We start from the raw sequence: 21,471 nt of genomic DNA on the forward strand, positions 1-21,471 counted from the left end.
TCCCAGAGAATTGTTAATACTTCATGCTCTTTTTAGTTCCCTAAAGTTAGCTTCTACAAATATTTCGGCATTGATTCCAACTCATATACAAACATAGCAAAATTCTGTTCAAAGAATTATTGTTTGTTGTGGCTGGATCAGAATTTTCTTGACTTAGGGCTGAAACAGATGGCTCTGAAGGGGCAGCTTCAAGCCGCCCCAGAGAAACCTGGATCAGGGCCCTGGCATGCTTTTTGCTGGCCCAAAAAGAGGTGGCAAAATGCCGCTCCTTTTGGAGCCATCAAAAAACTGGCTTTTCCACCGCTGGCATGGCTTTGCTGCGCTCCTGTGGCATGGGCATATAAACACCTTTCTGCCAGAGTGCCGCAAAGTTGCCCACCATGTGGCTGGACAGGCAGCATGACACCGGCTTGGGGGCAGCATCAGAGTTTGCGGTGTCTAAATACCGTGCTATGACACCACCCCCAAGTTGGCAGTCTGTTTTGCCCTTTATCTATTCTTAACCATTCCAGTTTTCATCAAGCAGATTATATAAATTTACAAGTCGTCAGTTGATTTATGGAAACTCCATGAACCTTCATAGGGTTTTCTTAAGGAATGCTCAGGGGAAATGTTTACCTTTGATTTCCTCAGATATATATCCTACAGCACCTGGTATTTCTTGGTGGTCTCCCATCCAAATGCAAACCCTGTTTAGCTTCCAAGATCAGACTGGACCTGGTGCCTTCAGGGTGTTTAGGCTCACAATGTTGCAAGCAGGGATGTAGGAAGAGCTCCTTGTTCTTACGAAGGTCTTAAAAGCTTAGGCAAACACTTCTCTGTCTTTCAGCCTGACATTGCCTGATCTCTGAACGCCACTGCCAAATTCACTCCTTAAGGCGTAGCAATAGCAATAGCAAGTACATTTCTGTACTGCTTATCAATGAACTGAGCACATCCTAAGTGATTTACAATGTGTAAGCCAATTGCCTCTAACAAGCTGAGTACTCATTTTACTGATCTAGGAAAGAATGGAAAGCTGAATGGACCTTTGAGCCATCCCTGGGATTAAACTCACAACCTTGTGGCTTTTGTATAGGCATTTAACTACTGCACCACTAGGGCTCCCCTGTATAAGGCATATTAATAATATTGCACCAGGATCCAGGCACTACCTTGCTATCCTCTGTGAAGACATACCATGTATACAGTGCGTCATACACAGCTTTCAGTTTATGCTAAAGCCGTGCCGCGGGGAAAATAATGGCGTCCACACCGCATGCAAGTGGCCCATTGTTTTCAGTGGGCCTCAAGCATACATGTTTTTTCCCTTATGCATTTTGGGGGGTGTGTGTGTCCAGAACGGATCCTTGCGTAAGGGAGGTGCCTACTTGTGTATTAGTCAACCTCATGTATAAGTCAAGGGCCGGTTTAGGGATCAATGGATTATGCATTTTGATATAACCCATGGATAAGTTGAGGGTAAAATCTAGGGGCATGTACCAAAAGATGTAAAAGATGAAGCAAAGGAAAACAATATCAAAGAATGACAGCATTTTCCTGCTCAGGCATTCAAAAAGACAAGAACAGGCACCACAGCATAGAGAGCAGAGGGGGATTGGTGCTTCTTTCACATTCTCCCAAGATGGACTTAGCTCTCGCTTTTCAATACTCAGAGAAGAGGATGGTTCCAATTTGATATGAGTTAAGGTACAGTACTTACATTGACCTGTGGATAAGGTGACCCAGGGTTTTGGGGTCGATATTTTGACTAAAATTTCTAGACATACACCTGAGTACAGTATATACAGTATTATTTGGAAATATACCTATAGCTCACAATATCTCTTGGCTGTTTCCCTTCCAAGTGTTAACCAGACCTAACCCTGCATAGCTTCCAAGATGAGACGGGATCTAGTGCCTTTGAGATATGTAGGTATATTGTAACCTGACATAAATCATTATTCTTGCAACAGGTTTATTAATTTGATTAAAGGCTTTTTAGCTTGAATAACAAATAGGACAATATTTATGTATAGCAGTATTTTTACATTATTACCATCAGATCTGAAATTAATATGGATCTGTCCATGTTAATATCAATCAGTTCTAGAATAAAGAAGGAAAGGCTTAAATGCCGCGCCACTTTCCAGGTGGATATAAAATGGAACATGCTATTGGAAAAATTAACTGAAAAGAGTAAGGCCTACTAGGGACAAACAAGACCAGTCTAAATTCTGTTTGACCAGGCATTAGTTATTATTAATTATTAGATATGCAAATGAAAGTGCCAGTCTCTTCTCCCTTTCCCCTATTCCCATATTTTGATTTCTGGAAATATGCTTCATTATAGCCATTGTTATATTGATGGCTGGAGAGATTTTAGCTGAATAGTCATGCAAAATTAACACAATTGTTTTGATGTTCCAAGACAAGTCCTGCTATCAGTGCAGCGTTCCTTGGAAGTATGTAAACTATTCTAAAACCATTCAGAGTCCCTCACAACATTGCAAGTGGTGGCAGCAAGACCTTCCTTCTTTCTTATGGGTCCAATAAGCCGCTTATTTTATATTCTCTTTTTAATTCTCTTCAGCGGGAGGCAGTCAGCCTTGCTCCTTTCAGAAATAATTATTTTGATAATCAGGATTTTTCAGCCTGTTCGGTGCTTTCTAAATCCACCTGTTTTCTTTCTATTTGAACTTGATTAAAAACTCTTTTGAGGCACATGTATTTTTATGAAGCGCTTCTAATCTGTTAATCTCCAGATCCTTAATTTCTTGTAGATGTTTGAATGTTGGACTTATATTTGAATAACAGATGATCTCTTATCCATTATACATTTGGAAACACTGTTGTGTGTGGGCAGTTCCCAAGGAAGATCTGATAATTTACCTTCAACTAACAGAAGTATTGTTTCAAAGACAGGATGGCAATACCAAATGTATAGTATTTCAGATGGTCAGATGACACATAGAACCATAGAGTTGGAAGAGACCACAAGGGCCATCCAGTCCAAGATTGTTTTTGTGTGTGTTGTCATTTTATGCAAACATCTTCAAGAAATTAAGGATCTGGAGAAAGAGATTAACAGATTAGAAGCACTTGATAAAAAGATATGTGCCTCAGTGTTTCCAAATGGAAACGGCTCCCATGAAAGGAAGATTCAGCTCATTCATAGATTATTCATAGAGAAAAATCCCTTCCTTACTACTGTTGCGTGCCTTCAAGTCATTTCCGATTTATGGCAACCCTAAGGCAAACTTATTATGGGGTTTTTGTGGCAAATTTTTTCAGAGGAAGGTCTTGTAGCACCTTTGAAACTAACTGAAAGAAAGAAATTTGCAACATGAGCTTTTGTAAACTTCAGTCTACTTCCTCAGATGCATTTACATCTGAGGAAGTAGACTAAAGTCTATGAAAGCTCATGCTGCCAACTTCTTTCATTAGATGGGATCCTTTAGGGTGCTTCTTAGAAAGTCTGCAAACCATCAAGCATCTTATCTTGGGGCCAACCAACAAGTTTTGCTGATATCTCCAGTTAGTTAATGCACAGTAGCTGCTTTACTAACTTGAAATCAAGGAGAAAGTTCATCAGTGGATAAGATTAATTTGTTATAAACACGTCTGAGTTTTTTGTTTCAGGAATTTTTTTAACCAGGACTATCTATCCAGCCTCTCACACACTGCTCCAAAAATGCATGACTTGGAGCCTGTTTTTCAGTTAGGAATGTAAATATTTGATTATTTTGTCGTCGCATGCTAGGCTGAATAGTTTTTTCCCTCTGGGAGAAAATACTTATCTGCAGTTTTCATCTAGCGTTTGCACATCCTGGAATGTTTTGGGGAATGATCCTACACAGAAATACATACTTTTTTTGCACAAAGATATTTGTCTGCGTCTGAACAACACTAATGTTGCCTCTCCCCCCCCCCTCCCCAATATTCTTTCTAGAAAGCCACATTGGCTTTTTTGGTGCAAAAATTCTGTTTGTTTGTTTTGCAAATCTGCCTACCCAAATTGTATGTTAGTTTCTGGAAAATGAGGGTTGAGGGTGGTTTGGTTTTTGTTTTCTCACAAAACAACCCAAAATTTTCAAACACAAAAAAGCCACTGTTTCCAGAAAGGCACCTGGTTTTTTTCCCTCTCTGTTAACTTGCTATTTTGGGCATTGATAAAACACTAATTTTTATGCATGCATGCGTGCGTGCGCACGCACACACACATTTTCTGGCCAAAATTGGGAAAAATACCACATGTAGCTTTTGCCTCATACCTGTACATCTGAGTAGAAAGATGTGTAATTTTGCACAATATTGTAGTTTTTGAGTGAACATCTCACTATTTTGACGTGTATGAGTGTGTATGAATATGAAAACAGTGAGGTGTGGAAGTTATTTTGGACTAAAAATGTTTTTTCAACCACAAAAAACACAATATTGTGCAAAATTACACATCCTTCTGCTCAGGACAGTTTCCTGAAACACTTTCAAATGTACGGATGCCAGGCAAAAACTGCATGAAATTCTCACCACCGCCTTCTTTTCCCCAATTCTGGCCAGAAAAAAAGGAACAATCGGAGGCTCCTTCCCTCCATTCCTGCTTTCACCTAATAAATTTAGGGTCACGGTGGTAGCTTTTTTCCTCCCGACAGAGTTGCTCATTTGAGAAGTAATAAGAAAGAATCTGCTCTTTGTGGGTTTTTCCAGGAGGCGGAGTTTCCATTATGGTCTTCCAACACATTTACAGGAAAGCAGCAGGTGAATCGATGTGACCATTTGAGCTGCTTCCTTAGACTGTATTGATTCACAGAGTGTTTGCACCTTAAACATCTCCAAACAAATTTTGTCTCATTATGCAGAAATCTATAAATGTGTACAGATGTATTATTGCAAGTAGTAGTTGTATTATTGATTCTTATCAAAGTTTCATGGGACCAGAATGGAAAAACTATCTTAAATGCACTGTGATGTCTGGACAGCTTAATATTTAAGATCCAGGAAATGAAAAGGCTAATTTGATTTTATATATGATCCTTAATTATTCTCTCTTGATGACCAAGATTAATGATAACTGCTGAGAACTATTGGTTATGTCTCCCTCCCGCTTTGCGTTATTGCCAATTTCCAAGTTATGCCTGTGGATCATTTCCTAACATTAACAAAGATGTGGGAACCCACTGCTGATAGAGAAGTCTCTTTACATTAAAACCCCTACATTTACAGTCTTATCAGCTGCGTTATTGTTTCTTCATCTTTGATTCTGTACTTGAAGGCTCAGTAGCTGAATCTGACACTTCATTATTTTAAGATGGTATATTCCATTATGGTTTCATCTGCACTGCAGAAATAATCCAGTTTAACACCACTTTAACTGCCATGGCTTATTGCTATGCAATTCTGGAAATTGTAAAATGTTGTGGCACCAGAGCAAAGCCAAGCTCTGGTGCCACAACAAATTACAGTTCCCAGAATTCCATAGCATTGAGCCATGGCAGTTAAAGTGGTGTTAAACTGGATTATTTCTGCAGTGCAGATGCAGCCTGTTACCTTTGTTTCCATGCCCATCCTTAATCATCATCCATGGCAACGGGAACCTATGAAGTCCAACTTTTTGACTGTATGACACAGGAGATGCTTGGACTGCCCCCTCCAAAAAAAAAACCTGGAGGTGAATGGAAGTCTAATTCTGATTTTGAGGTAGTTTCCAAAAAAAAATAATGGTGTTAGTCTGGTTTAGCATAAAAGCAAGAGCGCATGAAGGAAGCACCTTTGAGACTAACTGGGTTGTTTCAACAGGTGCTTTCACGAATACCAACGTGCATCTAAAGAAGGCTGCATCTGCATTGCAGAAATAATGCAGTTTGACACTGCTTTAACTGTCACGGGTCAATGCTAGGGAATATTGCAAAAGACTGGCCAAATACAAGCATTATTGGGAAAGAGGCATAATAATAATAATAATAATAATAATAATAATAATAATAATAATAATAATAGAACTATACAGAAATTGGAGTTATGGCAAAGAAAAATGAAGAGATTGAGAGATGGACAAAGAGGGAAATGAGAGTATAGATAATAGAAAGGGTAAGAAAGTAAGAATAACTCAGAATATGTGGAAACCATGAAAAATAATGTAGTTCAAGGAAGTTGGAGAAGTACTGTAGCAAGGATGAGTGGGGCTGAAGGGGAGACAAAAGTGGGGGGAAGTGTTGAAAGGGGAAGTGAATGGAAAAGGAGAGGAAATAAATAACCCATCTAAACAAATTAGGAGAGTTGGACTGGAAGAATGGAAGGGGTTTGGTTTGGGTGGAAGGAAAAGAGGAAATGGTATTGGAGAAAAAAGAAAGGGAGAAGGATTGGAAGAAGATGGAAGGTGGCAGAAATAAGGGATAAATGGGAGGAAGAGGGTGAAGATTGATAAGATGAAATTGGGAAATGAACAAGAATATAAAAGGTATTGGTATGTATAGATTATGCTGATATGTTTTGGTACATGTTATGAGATGTTTGTTGTAATTTTAGATTGCTTAATAAAATAAAATAAAATGGAATTGCCATTACTGGAAACATTTGGAGATTCTTTGCAGTGAGAGGCAGTTCCATTTGCAAGAGCCATAGCTAGCAGGATCTTAAGATCTGTGCCATATGGGCGGACTCCAGTTTAATGGCAAGAGAGACCTCTTGTTTGCCAGCCAGGCCTATAAAAGAAGGGGTCCAGATGCCTTTATATTTTGCAAGGCACTGCTTGGGGAGAGTTGCCATGCACCCAACATGGCTGCCCTGCATGCCATTGGCCCTTGGCCAATCTGCCATTGCTATGGATCATGGGGCTGCTGTCTTCTGCAATAAATTATGTTTCTACCTTTGATGGATCTTTCTCAAAACCTTCCAACGCTGTCGAGTGCTCTATCTGTTCTTCTTCTCTCCCCCTCTCCCTTTAGCCATTGACAGGGAAAAGTACTAATGTTGGCTTAATGCGGGGATTTAATCATACCAGCTGTCACTCGGTTCCTCCCAACAAACATTTTCCGCTGGTTAATGGTTTCAGTGGAGGATTTCTTTTTAATATATGATCCAAATGTAATCTTATTTAATGGTGTTTTATTGCCATAATGCTGCATTTCTCTGTGCTCGTTCTCAGGCTTTGCTCGTATATAGTAAATATAAAGGGGGAGGCTGGGGAAAAGAGGAATGTGCATTTGGAGTGGAAACTGGGACATTTTACAGCAGCAATTGGTGGCTACGTTCCCTGGGGATAAGCAAATATTGGCTTCAAGATGCCTGAATACTCCTGGTTTATGCCAGTTAGTAATTTGCGGATGAAGAGAACCTAAATTCATTCGGTAGTCCTAGCTCATGTAGCTCATTGAGTCAGTGATAAGTGTTGACTTGCCATTCACCAATTGGTGGCAGTTGGATTTAGGCCTCTCATGCTTTCAAAGCCCTCATGACTTTGGTTTATTGGCTTCCTTTGGACCTGTTTATATCATGAATGAAGATCCTGAGAACGTAGCTTCTTTTTACAAAGGCTTTTGGATGCACGTGGCAACTGAAGGCAGTAACTCTTTAAGTTGCTTACAAAATGTTTTGTGAAACTTTAGAAAGGGGGTTTGTCCACATTAGTTCTATACTCCAAATCCCCCCCTCCCCCGTGGTGTTTACACTGTTCAGCTCCCAGATCTAGGCTGTTCACACAATGCCTGGACCCGATTTAGAGTTTCCACCCCTCTTGTCCTGCATTGTAAAAACTTACCTTTTGTTCTGGGTGTTCCAGGAAATCCCAGAGCAAAACATGATGGCAATGAGCAGCTGCTGATCCCTCTGCATCCCTCTGTGGACACAAGTGACTCTGGGGTCAGAACAAGACTGGGCATCTTGTTCTGACCTCAGAATGGCTCACACTTACAGCAGCAGTGCCAGCCAGTTCGTGGAGACCATATCTGCCCCTCATCTCAGCAGGTAAGAGAAAGGCAGATTCAGGGGAAATGTGGGGGCTAGAATACTCTGGGGGCAGCCTGGAATATTCTGGCATATGTAGACAGTCCCTTTGACCCAGTGAAGACAGGACAAGAGAAACACGGGGAGAAAGGAAGTGGCTTCAGGGAATTCCCGAAGCCCTCTCCCAGCTTATGTATAGGTTATGCCTTTGAGTTCAGCCTGAGTTGAGTTGAGCACTCAGCCTGAATCCTTCAACAGAAGCATTGGAGAAGTGTTCTCACTTAGATTGGTATGCAAAGGGGTCTTGTAGTACCTTTGAGACTAACTATGCAAAAGAGGTTGTAGCTTTGGTAGACTTCCATAGACATCTCATGCACCTGAGGAAGTAGACCAAGTCTATGACAGTTTATGCTGCAATGATTACAATCAACTGAGAAGAACAACATCTTGACAAAATGTTGGCTTATGACTCTAACACTGTCATATTTTTCTTTCTCCTGTATGGTTTTTAACACCTTTGCCTGATGAAGAAGCCAATGGACCTTCAAAAGAAAAAAAATGATTGTTTGTGTTTCTTAGGTTGTTCGCACAGAGAAGAACAGTTTGAACAACCGGTTTCTTCCCTGGGATGAGATTGAGACAGAGGCCATCTTGTCTATTGATGATGACGCCCATCTTCGCCATGATGAGATTATGTTTGGATTCCGGTGAGTTAAGCTCTTAGGGCCCTGATGTTGAACAGGCAAATGGCCGTGTACCATGGGACCTCACAGCTCCTTCCAAGAAGCTCTACAGACCTCAGTTTCTATCCCCTCCCTTTTCATTGCTGTCCTTCAATGAAGGCTAGTTGGGCTAAGCTAGTTACTTTTGTACAAGATACAGAAGTACTAAGCAAGGCTGGCTCTCTTTCCTTCTGCTCCTATCATCATCATAATGTCAGTTTCCCTGGAATTACTGTCCATAATCCAAAGTACACATTGCGCAGATACTTTTTGTGTTCTCCTGAGCCTTCTTCCTGAAAGAATCACTGCACTTTGCTAACATAGGAGCCAGCGACTTCACAAGACAGAAGCAGACTCAGATCTCCACTTTGTGGGTGCAAATGGAGAAACAATTTTATTGCTTTCTTGTACTGCATTTCCCCCCACATCCATCTTTGGGAGCTTCCTGGACTGAATTTTCTGTTTCTTTGTGTATACATCCCTTCAAATTGCCTGTCAATTTATGGCAACCCCATGAAATTTCATAGGGTTTCCTTAAGCAAGGACTACTCAGAGGTGGTTTTGTTAGTCCCTTCCTCTGAAATAGAGCCTACGGCCCCTGGTCTTTCTTGGCTGTCTCCCATCCGAGGAGTAACTAGGGCTCTAATTATTTAATTTCCAAGATCAGATGAGATCTGGTACCTTTAGGGTACTAGGCCCTGTTTCTGTAGACCCTCTCTAAATTATCTCAGACAAGCAAGATGCAGGCCCATGACTCCAGCAATATCACTTTTCTCTTCCCTGCATGATTTTTTAACCATCTGTGACTGATGAAGAAGCCAATGGACTTTGAAAGCTAACATAATGAAATTTTGCATCTTCTGGTTGGCCTAATCAAGGTATCACTACTGTGTTTACTTTGGATTTTCAGTTTTTTTACGGCCCACCTGGCTACCACTGTATTGTCCTATGCAGTTCTACTCTTTGTGTATCTAATGCACACATCTATTTGAATGTGCAAAAAGAGGAAAACTGAGTAGAGCAGGGACCAATGAGCCAGTATTTCTGCCGTCTTCCAGGCCAGGTTCTTCTCTCCCATCGCCGCCCGTGCAGAACATTTCTCATTAGCGTTCCTGCTGTAAGAGGATATTTTCCAGAAAATTAGCTGCATGAACTCATTCCCCTGTGTTTGCTCTTAATTTCCACCCAATGGAGAAAGTCAGTTGCAACTTAGCTTTATTTTTAGTAACACATCTCTATTTATAGTACCAGTAATGGAGGCATGCTCTCCATTGGCACGACACAAAAGAGTCATGGGAGCCTCCTGCAGAGCGGAAAACAAGCCCAAACCACATGTCCAAAGCTGCCATTTGAGTGTATAGGGAATAAGTAAGAAGGAAGGATGTGTGCAAAGAAAGCTCCTTTTTTAAAGAGTGTGGGGAATAGCTACATCTTCACATACAGTCCAGGTTGTGTGTTCATCTCAGGCTTCAGTTGACAAAGCACATGACTGCTACAGCTGGGTGTGTTGTGTACTTGAGATCCACCAGAAGAGAGAGCTAAGGAAGTGTCCCACCTGGCCTTCCTTTTTTTGTTGTGGAGCTATTGCTCCAACAGATAAAACTGGCACAGTCTTATCACAGAAGGAAATTTGAGTCTCGCTTCATCCCCCAGCACCCAACTTATCATTGTTTTTAATGTGTTTATTAGGAAGCTCAGATCAGTCTGCTTTTCAACAAACGTACAGAAGATTCTAGGCCTTCACTAGACAGATCCTGTCCCTGTTTTTAAATGCAAAGGGATCTTGTAGCACTTTAACTGTGTGAAAGAAGATGTAGCATAAGCTTTCGTAGACTTGGGAATTTATCAGACAGGAGACTAAGTGCCCAAATCCCATGCAGAAACTGGATTTAAATTCTGGAAATATCCCACAAAAGCAGGATTGTTTTCAGACACATCGGGGGCATTGAGCATTAATCCAACATCAACCCGCACAGAAAGTGGACAAAATCAAGCCACTTGTTACTTGCAGGGAAATATCGAAAGTAAAAAGCAGCTGATTTGGTCCCTTTCCTGTGCGGGTTGATGTTGGATTAATGCTCAATGCCCCCGATGTGTCTGAAAACAATCCCACTTTTGTGGGATTTGTCCACTATCTGTGTGGGTTAATTTCAGATTAATGCTCAATGCGTCTGAAAACGAACCTGCTTTTGTGAATTTAAATCCCATTTCTGCATGGGATTTCCTCCCATGTGATAAACTCCTTGGTCTACTTCCTTGGACTGCTTCTTGCATCTGAATAAGTAGATCAGTTCTGTGAAATCTTATGCTACAACTTCTTTTGCACATTTAGTTTCAAAGATGCTACAAGTCCCCCCCCCCCCCTTGCATTTAAAAACAGCAACAGGATCTGTTTAATGAAGGCTCCTCCAAGTCTGATATTTCCAGGCTAACATGGCTATACCGCTGTTTTTAAAGTTATGATAAAAATCAAGAAGAGGGCGGCACACAGCTCCCAAAGTGTTCTCTGTTTGGGAAAGGAGTAAGCTTTGAGGTTGGGCTTTTGGTCTAGATGCGAGCCCACTCCTCTTACTAACAGTTGCTGTCTGATGTAATGGGGTGGATGCCATGTGATATCAGCCAATGTTGACTTTACAACAGTGTTGCTGTGAAGTGGGCAGTGTGCTTTGTCTTCTACCTATCCAGGATAACTTCATCTCTTCCCTTCTCCACTGAAAGTGTTCTTCTCTTTGCACTTGTAGGGTCTGGAGAGAAGCCAGGGATCGCATTGTTGGGTTCCCTGGGCGCTACCACGCATGGGACATCCCTCACCAGTCCTGGCTCTACAACTCCAATTATTCCTGTGAACTTTCCATGGTGCTGACGGGTGCTGCCTTCTTTCACAAAGTAAGGGGCAAGTAGAAGGAAAAGAGCCCAGTCCTTTCTAGCGGCTCCTAGTTATGTTTTCTGGGTTTTAAAATAAAACAAAACAAAACCCAGCAGGGTAGGCTGGTTTAAACCTGATTTTTTAAAAACTGGTTTTTTAAATTGAATATTCATAATTTGTTTTTGAAAAGCATGTTTATTAACAGCTTATTGGTTCACTGTTAAACCAATATCCAGCATCAGTTGTTTCTTTTTAATTACTTTGAACACTCTGAAAACCCTGCCTGCATTTAAAACAGAATGAAAGATATAGCGCTTCTTTCTCCCTCATCCCAGCATCCCATTTGCTCCTACGCAATCACAGGGCAATAACTTTGCAAATTGGTAATGTGATTCAGGTCACTCCCCTTTTAGGAAGTTCTCGCACACAAAAGATTTTCTTCTGTCCTTTTGGGTTCCCTGTCTTCCTCTTCTCTCAACTTTCTTTGGAAAGATGGTGAGACAAAGATTTCTTCTTTACCTGAACTATTCCTTTGCTAGATTAAGATATAGTCTCTATTCATATGTAGATTCAAGCCACTTTTGTTTAAACTGTAAGCTACTTGTGTTGTTTCTGAGTCAGTCTCAGTTCTTAGAGAAGCATAGTTTCTAGGACGCATTTCTAGGATGTTTCTGCTACTCTGCTGATTTAAAGCTAGATCCTAAGAGGCTTGGCTTTGATATTTTTGATATTTAAAATATTTTTGTTTCCTTAACAAAGGCTGAAGCCTTAGGAAACTTGGATTGCTGTACAGCAGTGGTTCCCAACCTTCCTAATGCCTCGGCCCTTTAATACAGTTCCTCATGTTGTGGTGACCCAAACCCATGAAATTATTTTCATTGCTACTTCATAACTGTAATTTAATAGGTGTTTTCCAATGGCCTTAGGCGACCCCCATGAAAGGGTCATTCGACCGCCAAAGGGGTCCCGACCCACAGGTTGGGAACCACTGCTGTACAGGATTTGATTCAGGGTTTCGGCCTTGCATCATGTAAACAGGACACAGTGAGCCCAGGGGAATTTGGGTGATGATTTGTCTATGTCCATAGTGGGGTTCCCATTTCCAGAGGCAAAATTTGGTTTTGTGTTTCATAGAGTATGTTTTTCATTTCCCATTGTGTATGCATTTGGGTTAAGGGATGCAGTTAGTGTGATCTTAAATCTAGTTAATTATAGTGCTTTGTCTGCAGACTTCAGTTGAATGTAATATGGTCTTCCTTTGATATTTACCCTCTTCTCTTTTGTGCTTACAGTACTATGCCTATCTGTATTCCTATGTGATGCCACAGGCCATCCGTGACATGGTGGATGAATACATCAACTGTGAGGATATCGCCATGAACTTCTTGGTCTCTCATATCACCAGGAAGCCACCTATCAAGGTGAGTACTCAGCAGAATGCCTATGAAAGATAGGACAGCATTCCTCAATGTGGTGCTGTTTTTTGCTACTAACTTCCCTAGCCAGCAGAATCCATCAACCCTGCTGGCTGGGGATGATGGGAATTTTATTCCAGCACTTTTGCATGGTGCAAGGATGGGGCAGCCTCCAATAAATCATGCAGCTTGGCCTGTAGGGTAATTGTGGAAAGGAGGAACACAACATTTAACATGGCAAATTGATCCATCAACTAGAAACACTTTTTCTTCAATAAAAGATGTCCCAGTTAGTCAGGCAGAAATTTAAAATGGGTGGGCAAATTCACAGGGGGGAGCCAATGTGGTGTAGCGGTTTCAGTGTTGGACGGTGACTCAATGCTATGAAATTCTTAGATTTATAGTTTTGTGATACAGTATATCTAGCCTTCCCTGGCAGAGAGCCCTGGTGCCCCACCAAACTACAAATTCCAGAATTTTGTGGGATGGAGCCATGGCAGTTAAAGTGGTGTCAAACCACTTTAGTTGTGAACAATGTACGTAAAACAAATCCTTGAAAGGCACTTTCTTCTCTCTCTCTCTCTCTCTCTCTCGCTCTCTCTCTCTCGCACGCACACACACACTTCACAAAAACCTAGAGAATTCTGCCTTCGATCAAGTGTTCAGCCCTACAGATATGTAAGGCAGCTCAGTCGTGTCAAGAAGCTGTCACTGGCATTTTGTTCAAGCTGTGAAGGAGCCACACAAGTGGGTTGTAATACTTCTGTCACCCACTCACTCTTCCCAGCAATCTTCCTGTCCAGAAAAGGCTTTTTTAGAATAAAAAAATAGGTTTTCTCTTCTGGCAGGAGATGGGATCGGGTGATAGCCTTAAGTGCAACTGGCTGATCTTGTTGTATCAGCTCAGCTTGAGGAACACCTTGTAGTCCTGCTTTTACCCTAAATAGCCAAAACCATTGAGGGAAAGCTTAGGTGAGGAATGTCAGTCACCTGTCAAAGCTTCTTTAGCTGCTGTCTTTTCCTAAGAGAAAGTGTTTAGGGCTCTGAGAGCTCAGGTAAAGACAAGACAATGAATAGAGCTTGTGTAACAAAAGACTCGCCTCAAGCATATAGAATGACCTAGTTCCTTTCTGCAACTTCCCCAAGGCTTCAAAAATTTGCTCACAGGAGTTTTGCTGAACAGGATGAGTAGTGGATGATTCACTTTTTAGAAGTGTGTGTATGTGTGTGAGTGTGCCATGAGTATTTTGGAAGACCCAGCCACCCACTTTGAACTCTCAGATTGTATTTATTTGGTTATTTAATCAAATTCTATCCAAATATTCTCTGCATGGGGCTCCCTTTGAAACTGTCCAGAATACAGCTGTGAATTTTGTCCAGAGCTTGGGAATTGAATCGTGTGCCTTTTTTGGACCTTTGTCATTCGTACCTGTGCATTTTGAGGGCTCAGTATAGGAACACAGGAAACTGCCTGACACTAAGACCTTTCATCCATCTTGCCCTATAATGTTTAAAATCAAATTCTACTCCACTTTTCTGCCACGTAAATATTTTTAAAATCATAGAGATAGAGAAGACCACAAGGACCATTCAGTACAACCCCCTGCCATCCAGGAATATATTTTAACATGGTTAATATGGTTAATAGTTTAATTCGGCTTTAATGGCACAAAATTGTTAGCAAATGTTAATTTTTATTTAAATGTCTCCTCCTTCCAGTTTTTCTACTAGCAAATCCGTCAGTTTCAGGGACATAGGAAGCTGTCTTATGCCAAGGCAAGCCATTGGCGTGTCTTAGCCTGGTACTGCTAACACTGACTGGCAGCAGTAGTGCAGTGCGCTTTTGGCAGGATTCTGTTATACACCTGACCTGACCCAGAAATGCCAAAAATTGAATCTGGGACCTTCTGCAGGCAAAGCATGTTCTCTGCCACTAAAATTTGTCCTTGCATCCAGTGATATATGCCTCATTGCACTTGGGACACCATGCCCCAGCCAATTGTCGTTGTTCTTCTTAATTTATTTATATCCCATCTTTTTATTCCAAGACTGGGAGTCATGGCAACTTACACATTAAAAAGATTACTGTATACTATTGTGCTTTGGTCAGGCCCCACCTGGAATACTGTGTCCAGTTCTGAGCACAACAATTCAAAAAGGATCTTGACAAATTGGAGCATGTGGGGACCACCAAAACGGTGAAGGGCCTGGAAACCATGCCCTATGAGGAACGCCTTAGGGAGCTGGGGATGTTTAGCCTGGAGAAGAGAAGGTTGAGGTGATCTGATAGCCCTGTTAAAGTATTTGAAGAGATGCCATGTTGAGGAGGGAACAAGCTTGTTTTCTGCTGCTCCAGCGAACAGGACCTGGAACGATGGATGCAAACTGCAGGAAAAGAGACTCCACCTCAACATTAGGAAGAACTTCCTGACAGTTAGGGCTATTGAGGGTACAGGAGTTCTCTCCAGTATTCACTCTGGCAACTCTCCTTTTAATTACCTTGATTTACCTTATAGGTCTGCTGCAAAGCAAGCTAAGATGCCTCTGAATGCATTTTAGAAAATACAAAATGTTTACGAGGGTTCCCCTGATCCTTGTCAAAACTTGAAAACCTGGAGAAGGACGAAACCTCCCCAGGTTTTCAAGCTGGCAAAACTTAAACCTGGATAAAAGGACAAACAGTGAGCACTGTGGAAAAGAAATAGATGTTAAGCATTTCTGCAGTCCCAAATAAGTGGACCCAAACCTCTTTGGGATATTGTTGAGATGGAAGACAGAGAAGGGCACTGGGGAAGGGTAAGCATAGCCCTTGGTGCAGGCAAGGTTTTGAGTCCCACAGCATGGAGTCATGTAGGTTTCCAGAGCCTTTTCAATGGATCCTTATTGTTAGTTGACATTTCTTGAGAAACAGAGTCTTTCAGCCAGCTGTCGGTAATTGCTTTGACCTTTGGACTGTGCTCTGCAGCCAGAACTGGGAAAAAGAGGAGGCTCATAGAGTCAAAGAAGCATAGAGTTGGAAGGGGCCTCACAGGGCATTGAGTCCAACCCTTCCCCAATGCAGGATTTGCATCTAAAGCATCCCCAGCAGGTAGCTGTCCACCCTCTTTTTGAAAGAGAAAGAGACCCCACCACCTCTCCAGGCAATTGGATCCACTGCCAAACTGCTCTCACTGTCAAGTAATTGCTTTGAAAGTTTACTCTCCTATAATGTGAAACCATTAGTCCTGGTCCTACCCTCTGGGGTAGCAGAGAACAGGCCTGCCCCTACTCTCTGTGACAGCCCTTGAGGTATTTAGAGTGCAAACATGTCACTTCTCGGTTTTCTCTTCACCAAGTGAACATGCCCAGCTCCTTCAACCTTTCCTCATATGTTTTATTCTCCATACCTCCTCTTTCTATCCTTGTTCCCCTTCTCTCTGAACTGGCTCCAACTTGTCAGCATTCGTCTTAAAGTGAGGCACCCAGAGCTGAATGCAGTATTCCAGATGCGACCTGACCAGAGCAGATGTAGTGGGACTGTTGCTTCCTTCAGCTTGGAAACTATGGAAGCTAAAATAGCATTTGCTTCCTTTCCTGCAGCATCAGTGCTGGCTGATGTTCAGTTTATGATCAACAGTTATCCCAAAGTCCTTTTCTGCATGTAGTACTGCTGAACCATGTATCTCCCATTCTATACATATGCATTTGTCTTTTGTGGCCTAAATGTAGATTTTTCCATTTGTCTAGTGAATTTCGTTTGATTAATTTCTGCCCATTTTTTTCTAGTTTGTCTAGTTCAGGGGTAGGCAATCTTTTTGGGCCGGGGGCCAGGTTGCTGTCCCTCAGACATCTGGGGGGCCGAAGCAAAAAATAAATAAGTAAATAATTTTTTTTTTAAAAAAAAATTAAATATATAAATAAACCAGGACAAATGTAGGACAAAATTTTCAAATGGAAGACACTTTTTTTAAAAAAAAATGGAGGACACACGAAAAAAATTGCTGATTTTTAAAAAAATGTTAATATAAATGCATGTTTCTGAGGCTTCTATAGACAATTGCCCCCCAAAGGCCCTTGCGGCAATCGGCAGCAGGACCGGGCTGGGGCCGGTCCCAAGGCCTCGCCGGGCCGCAGGTTGCCTACCCCTGGTCTAGTTTCTCTTCAGCTCAGAGCTGAAGCTGGGCAAATCACAGCATCTCTGGTGGGTCCCCAATGGGAATTTTGTCTCTTTTTATGTGTGTGTGTGTGTGTGTGTGTGTGTGTGTATATATACATACACACACACACACACACAAAAAGAGACAAAATTCCCTTTGGGAATATATATGAGAGAGAAGCTGTGGAGATAAGGGCATTTGCTTGGTTCAGAGGTGGCAGCCCTCAATCATTATGAGGACAGAACATTTCCTCCATCCTAGCTCAACTCCTGATCACAACTTCAGGTGTATTTGGATTGCCTCATTATGCCTGATACCACCACAGGAATGAGTATGACTGTAATGTTAGCAACAATATGGCTTGGCTGGAGTGGGCTAGGATGATTCCTCCACCAGCTCCTCCTTGTTGTTCATCTTTTGGTTTCTTGTACCCCAGGTAACTTCCCGCTGGACTTTCCGCTGCCCTGGCTGCCCTCAGGCCCTCTCTCATGACGATTCCCACTTCCACGAGCGGCACAAATGCATCAACTTCTTTGTCAAAGTCTACGGTTACATGCCCTTGCTCTACACCCAGTTCCGAGTGGACTCAGTTCTCTTCAAGACCCGACTGCCCCACGACAAGACAAAATGTTTCAAGTTCATCTAGAGAAGGAGGCAGTAGTTATGGACATCTGCAGGACAGGGGGAGCATGGAGGAATGCTTGGAGAAACCTCTGCCCCAGGACAGCGTCCTCCTTTCAGTCCAAATAGAGACACAATCATGGATTCTGCCCCTGTGCCATCCCCACAAGGAACTGTATGGCATGGGGTGCTATTTCAGAACTCTTAGGTTTTGAATCATTTGCTGAGAAGGACAAAGAAAATGAAAATTATGACTCTGGTTAGTCCCCCAGCTAGTGGGTTAGCCAAGGGCAGAACTGGGGTTTTTAAAATAATAATTATTATTATTTAAAATGGAAGTGTTTTAGATATGCCTGGTAAGGCTTTCTATTTTTGGGGGTGGGGTGGGGAGGGAGGGGTTGTTTCAGTTTTGTTTTGTTCCATATCCAGCCTTTCAGTCACTTGAGGAGAAGAAGCAGAATCCCAGGAGAGGCCTGCACTTCGAGATGACCCCAAGATGAGCTCCTGGAGAAAACAGATCTAGCCTCCGGAGGCCCTTCACCACTTGTTTCCTTGGTGTGCTATGCTTAAAACCTGCTTGGGATTTCACGGAGGAAAGGATAGATCCCTTCCACTCCCTCTCTCATCTCCCATAGCTACTAAGGGGCTGATGTCCACCGGCAAGCTTCCACCGGCTTTTCCTTTCTACTACCAGTGGCATGAATCAGAGGTTCCCTTGGAAGTCTACCTGTCCCATGTGCCTGCTGATGCTCTGACTCACCATTTCTTCTTGGTTTCCCATGTTGTCTACAGACCCAGTTCCTCCCTAACCACCAATAAGACCCCCTCCCAAGCTCTTTCCTTTGCCTTCTTCACCCACCCTCCCCTGCTTCTTTCCATGCCACAAGTGCTTTGGTTTAGCTTCACCACTCTGGAAGCCTTGGCTCAAAGGTCTGGATGCCAGCATTACAAGAGGGATACAGAGACCTCTGATGTTGTGATGCCCCTGGGGGACTGAGCTGTGTTCAGTAGCAATTTCATTGCAAATGGGGTGAGAGGGTGGGTGTCTCAATTTCAATCCTGCTGTGACCTCACATGTATGTACACAGAGGGATACACAGATCCATGGGATCAGGTGTGTGTGCTGTGTCCAAGGTGATCCTTGCTAATAAAACGTCCACCATCTTTAGTAAGCAACCTTCCAGATTGTGTGTCTCTCCAGCAAAGTTCCTGGATCTAGTCCCCTTCCCTTCCATCCCCATCATTTCCTTTGTAGTTCCTAGTTGCTGTTGGGACTAGAACAGCTACCAAAGCTGGTACCCAGGAATATTGCAAGAGCTCTACAGAAAATTTAAGGGGCTAGAATCTCTTCCCCCAACCTGCTAGCCTCCAGATACATTGACTACAGGTCCCAGCATTCCCTGAGTAGGATGACAGGGTGATTCAGGGAACTGCAGTTTGGAACGCACTGAGATTAGGGGCACAGCAAGGATCATTGTTTGCCACCTTTCCTTTTAACATACTTGGTTATGTCCTTTTGATCCCACATTTCTGCAAGATTCATGCTCCAGTTCAAATTCACAGGCTAAGCCTCTGCTTGGGTCTTTGCAAAACCAAATTTAAAATACCAGGATGTAAGAGTTATATGATACAGAACAGTGGACCCTCCACCTTCACTGGAGTTAGGGGTGCAAGACCCCTGTGGAAGTGGAAAAAACACAAATAGGAAAAAATTTTCCTCTCTAGGAATCTCTAGGTCCTCCAGCGCATCTCTGTGGTCAACATCCGGCTGAAGTTGACAACAGAATTTCACTGGAGGACCTACAGATGCCCAGGGAAGTGTTTTCTCTAGGAATCTGTAGTTCCTCCAACATGAGTCTTATGATCAATTTCCAGCAGAGTCACACTGGAGGATGTCAAGATTCCCAGAGAGAACATATTAATCAAATCTGCAAATAATCAAATCCACAGAAGTCAAAGCTTCAAATGTGGATTTTCTGCCTTCGCTTTAACTTTTCTTTTTGATAGAAAAGTGATGACAAAATGCCCATGTTCCCTTAGCATTCACTAAAGTTTGAGTTCCCAGTATGAATACACACACCCTCCCTTATTTCTGTCCTGATATCAGTCCTTTCTCACGAAGCATTTCTGTTATGTGTCTACCCAACATGTACCATTTTATAATCCCATGGCTGCCATAGAGTTGCACAGCCCTTAACTCACCAGTGCTAAACATGGAACAACATTGCGCATGTGTGAATAATGCTCCTTCAGTTGTTTTCCTCTCTTACATCAGATCTTCCTCATAAACCTCCCTCCTCAGGAATAATCCTTGAGGACCACCATTTTCATTTGTATGTGAATCCATCCATTGTGTTTTGAAGTTTGCAGAGAGTCATAACTCTGATAAAGGATCTCCTCTTTCTTACACAGCTCAATACAAAGTTCCATTGTCTTACCTTTGAGTCCTATGGGAAGCAAATCCCATTTCAGTGTCATACTTTAAAACCTGCATTTTAAAAATGGAGGAAATCTGGGATGAAGATGAGCTCCAGCCCTATCCCTGCCATTCTTGACCTCCCCCTGTGCAAAAAGTGTTTCTGTGGGAAAGATGGAACTGTATTCAAGGGTTTACAGAGATAGAATTAAAAGATATTGCAGTTTTAGTCTATAGAATCAGTACATAGAGAGATTCTGTAGCACCATTGAGACTAACTGAAAGAAAGAAGTTGGTAGAATGAGCTTTTGTAGATTTCAATCTGCTTCCTCAGTCCCTGGCTTCCATTCCACCAAAAGCATCTGAGGATGCAGAATGAAGTCTAGGAAAGCTCATGCTGCCAACTTCTTTCTTTCAGCAAGTCTCAAAGGTGCTCCAAGATCTCTCTACATAAAGGTGTAGAGAGTTTTGCATGACTGGGAGCCCAGCCTACTCAGCGTTCCTGTTCCCATGGAGGTTTGCAAGTGACACCAGAACTTGGGGAAAGTTTGGGAGACTACAACTTCCATGTCCCCCGAATCAGCCTGGCCACTGGCCTTGCTGGTGTTCTTGGAGTCCCAAACAAGTAACCTCTTGGCACTCTGAACCCAGTTCAGATGGATGTGGCTACATCCCTGCTTCAGCCTTTCCCCATCAAACATAGGACTGGGGTTCACATCTCTACCTCCCTCCAGATTTAGAAATTAAGAGATCCTGAATATGTCCTTCAAAAATGTCCCCTTTGCTTCAGTCGTGTCACAGATAAGTTGCTGCACAAGGCAAGGCTGAAGGGTCAGAAGTGCCTGGCCAGCAAATATCTGATTTAAAATGAATTTCAGCCAATGTTTTACAAGCCTTCCGTTCTCTTGCAGCCAAGGGCTAAAGTGCCTGTCTTGCGTAGCAACTCATCTGCGATGCGACTGGAGCAGTGGCTGCATTTTTGAAAGAGACGACATATCAGCCTGCATAAAGAATGCCCACATCAGTCGGGCGTCATTGGCTCAAATGGCAACATTTGCCTTTCATTTCATTCTCATTGCCTTTCACTCGGTATGGAAGTGCCTCAGAGTAATCTGTTAATCTATCGTGGGCCTGTTCAAGACCTCTAAATTTCTAAATCTAGAGGGAAGCAGAGGTGTGCGCTTCAGTCCTGAGTGATTCACTTCCAACCTTTCTATGGAGTTACTACACAAAGGAGATCGGAAGTTTATCCTGCAAATATCCCAGGAAATTTGTGTAATTACACGATATGATTTCACACGACGTCGCACAAAACCCACCTTTAAAGTGGTCCTAAAGAATCATTAACGCGCATCTTTTTACTTTTGGGATTTCA

General features: G+C 42.4%; 1 protein-coding gene across 14 annotated transcripts in view; it reads left to right on the forward strand.

Moving 5' to 3' along the window:
* The window catches only part of EXTL3 (exostosin like glycosyltransferase 3), a 215,683-nt gene extending 196,831 nt beyond the window's left edge, over positions 1 to 18,852 (forward strand). For all 14 annotated transcript variants that reach the window (XM_042447739.1, XM_042447688.1, XM_042447775.1 and 11 more), the window contains 4 exons: positions 8,500 to 8,627; positions 11,384 to 11,528; positions 12,801 to 12,929; positions 17,496 to 18,852. In XM_042447739.1, coding sequence (XP_042303673.1) covers positions 8,500 to 8,627; positions 11,384 to 11,528; positions 12,801 to 12,929; positions 17,496 to 17,705 — 612 coding nt within the window. In that variant the 3' untranslated portion in view covers positions 17,706 to 18,852. The remainder of the gene's footprint in view (positions 1 to 8,499; positions 8,628 to 11,383; positions 11,529 to 12,800; positions 12,930 to 17,495) is intronic.
* The last annotated feature ends 2,619 nt before the right edge of the window (positions 18,853 to 21,471 follow it).

This window comes from Sceloporus undulatus, chromosome 1 (assembly GCF_019175285.1).
Source record: "Sceloporus undulatus isolate JIND9_A2432 ecotype Alabama chromosome 1, SceUnd_v1.1, whole genome shotgun sequence".
In the NCBI taxonomy this organism is placed as follows: Eukaryota; Metazoa; Chordata; class Lepidosauria; order Squamata; family Phrynosomatidae; genus Sceloporus; species Sceloporus undulatus.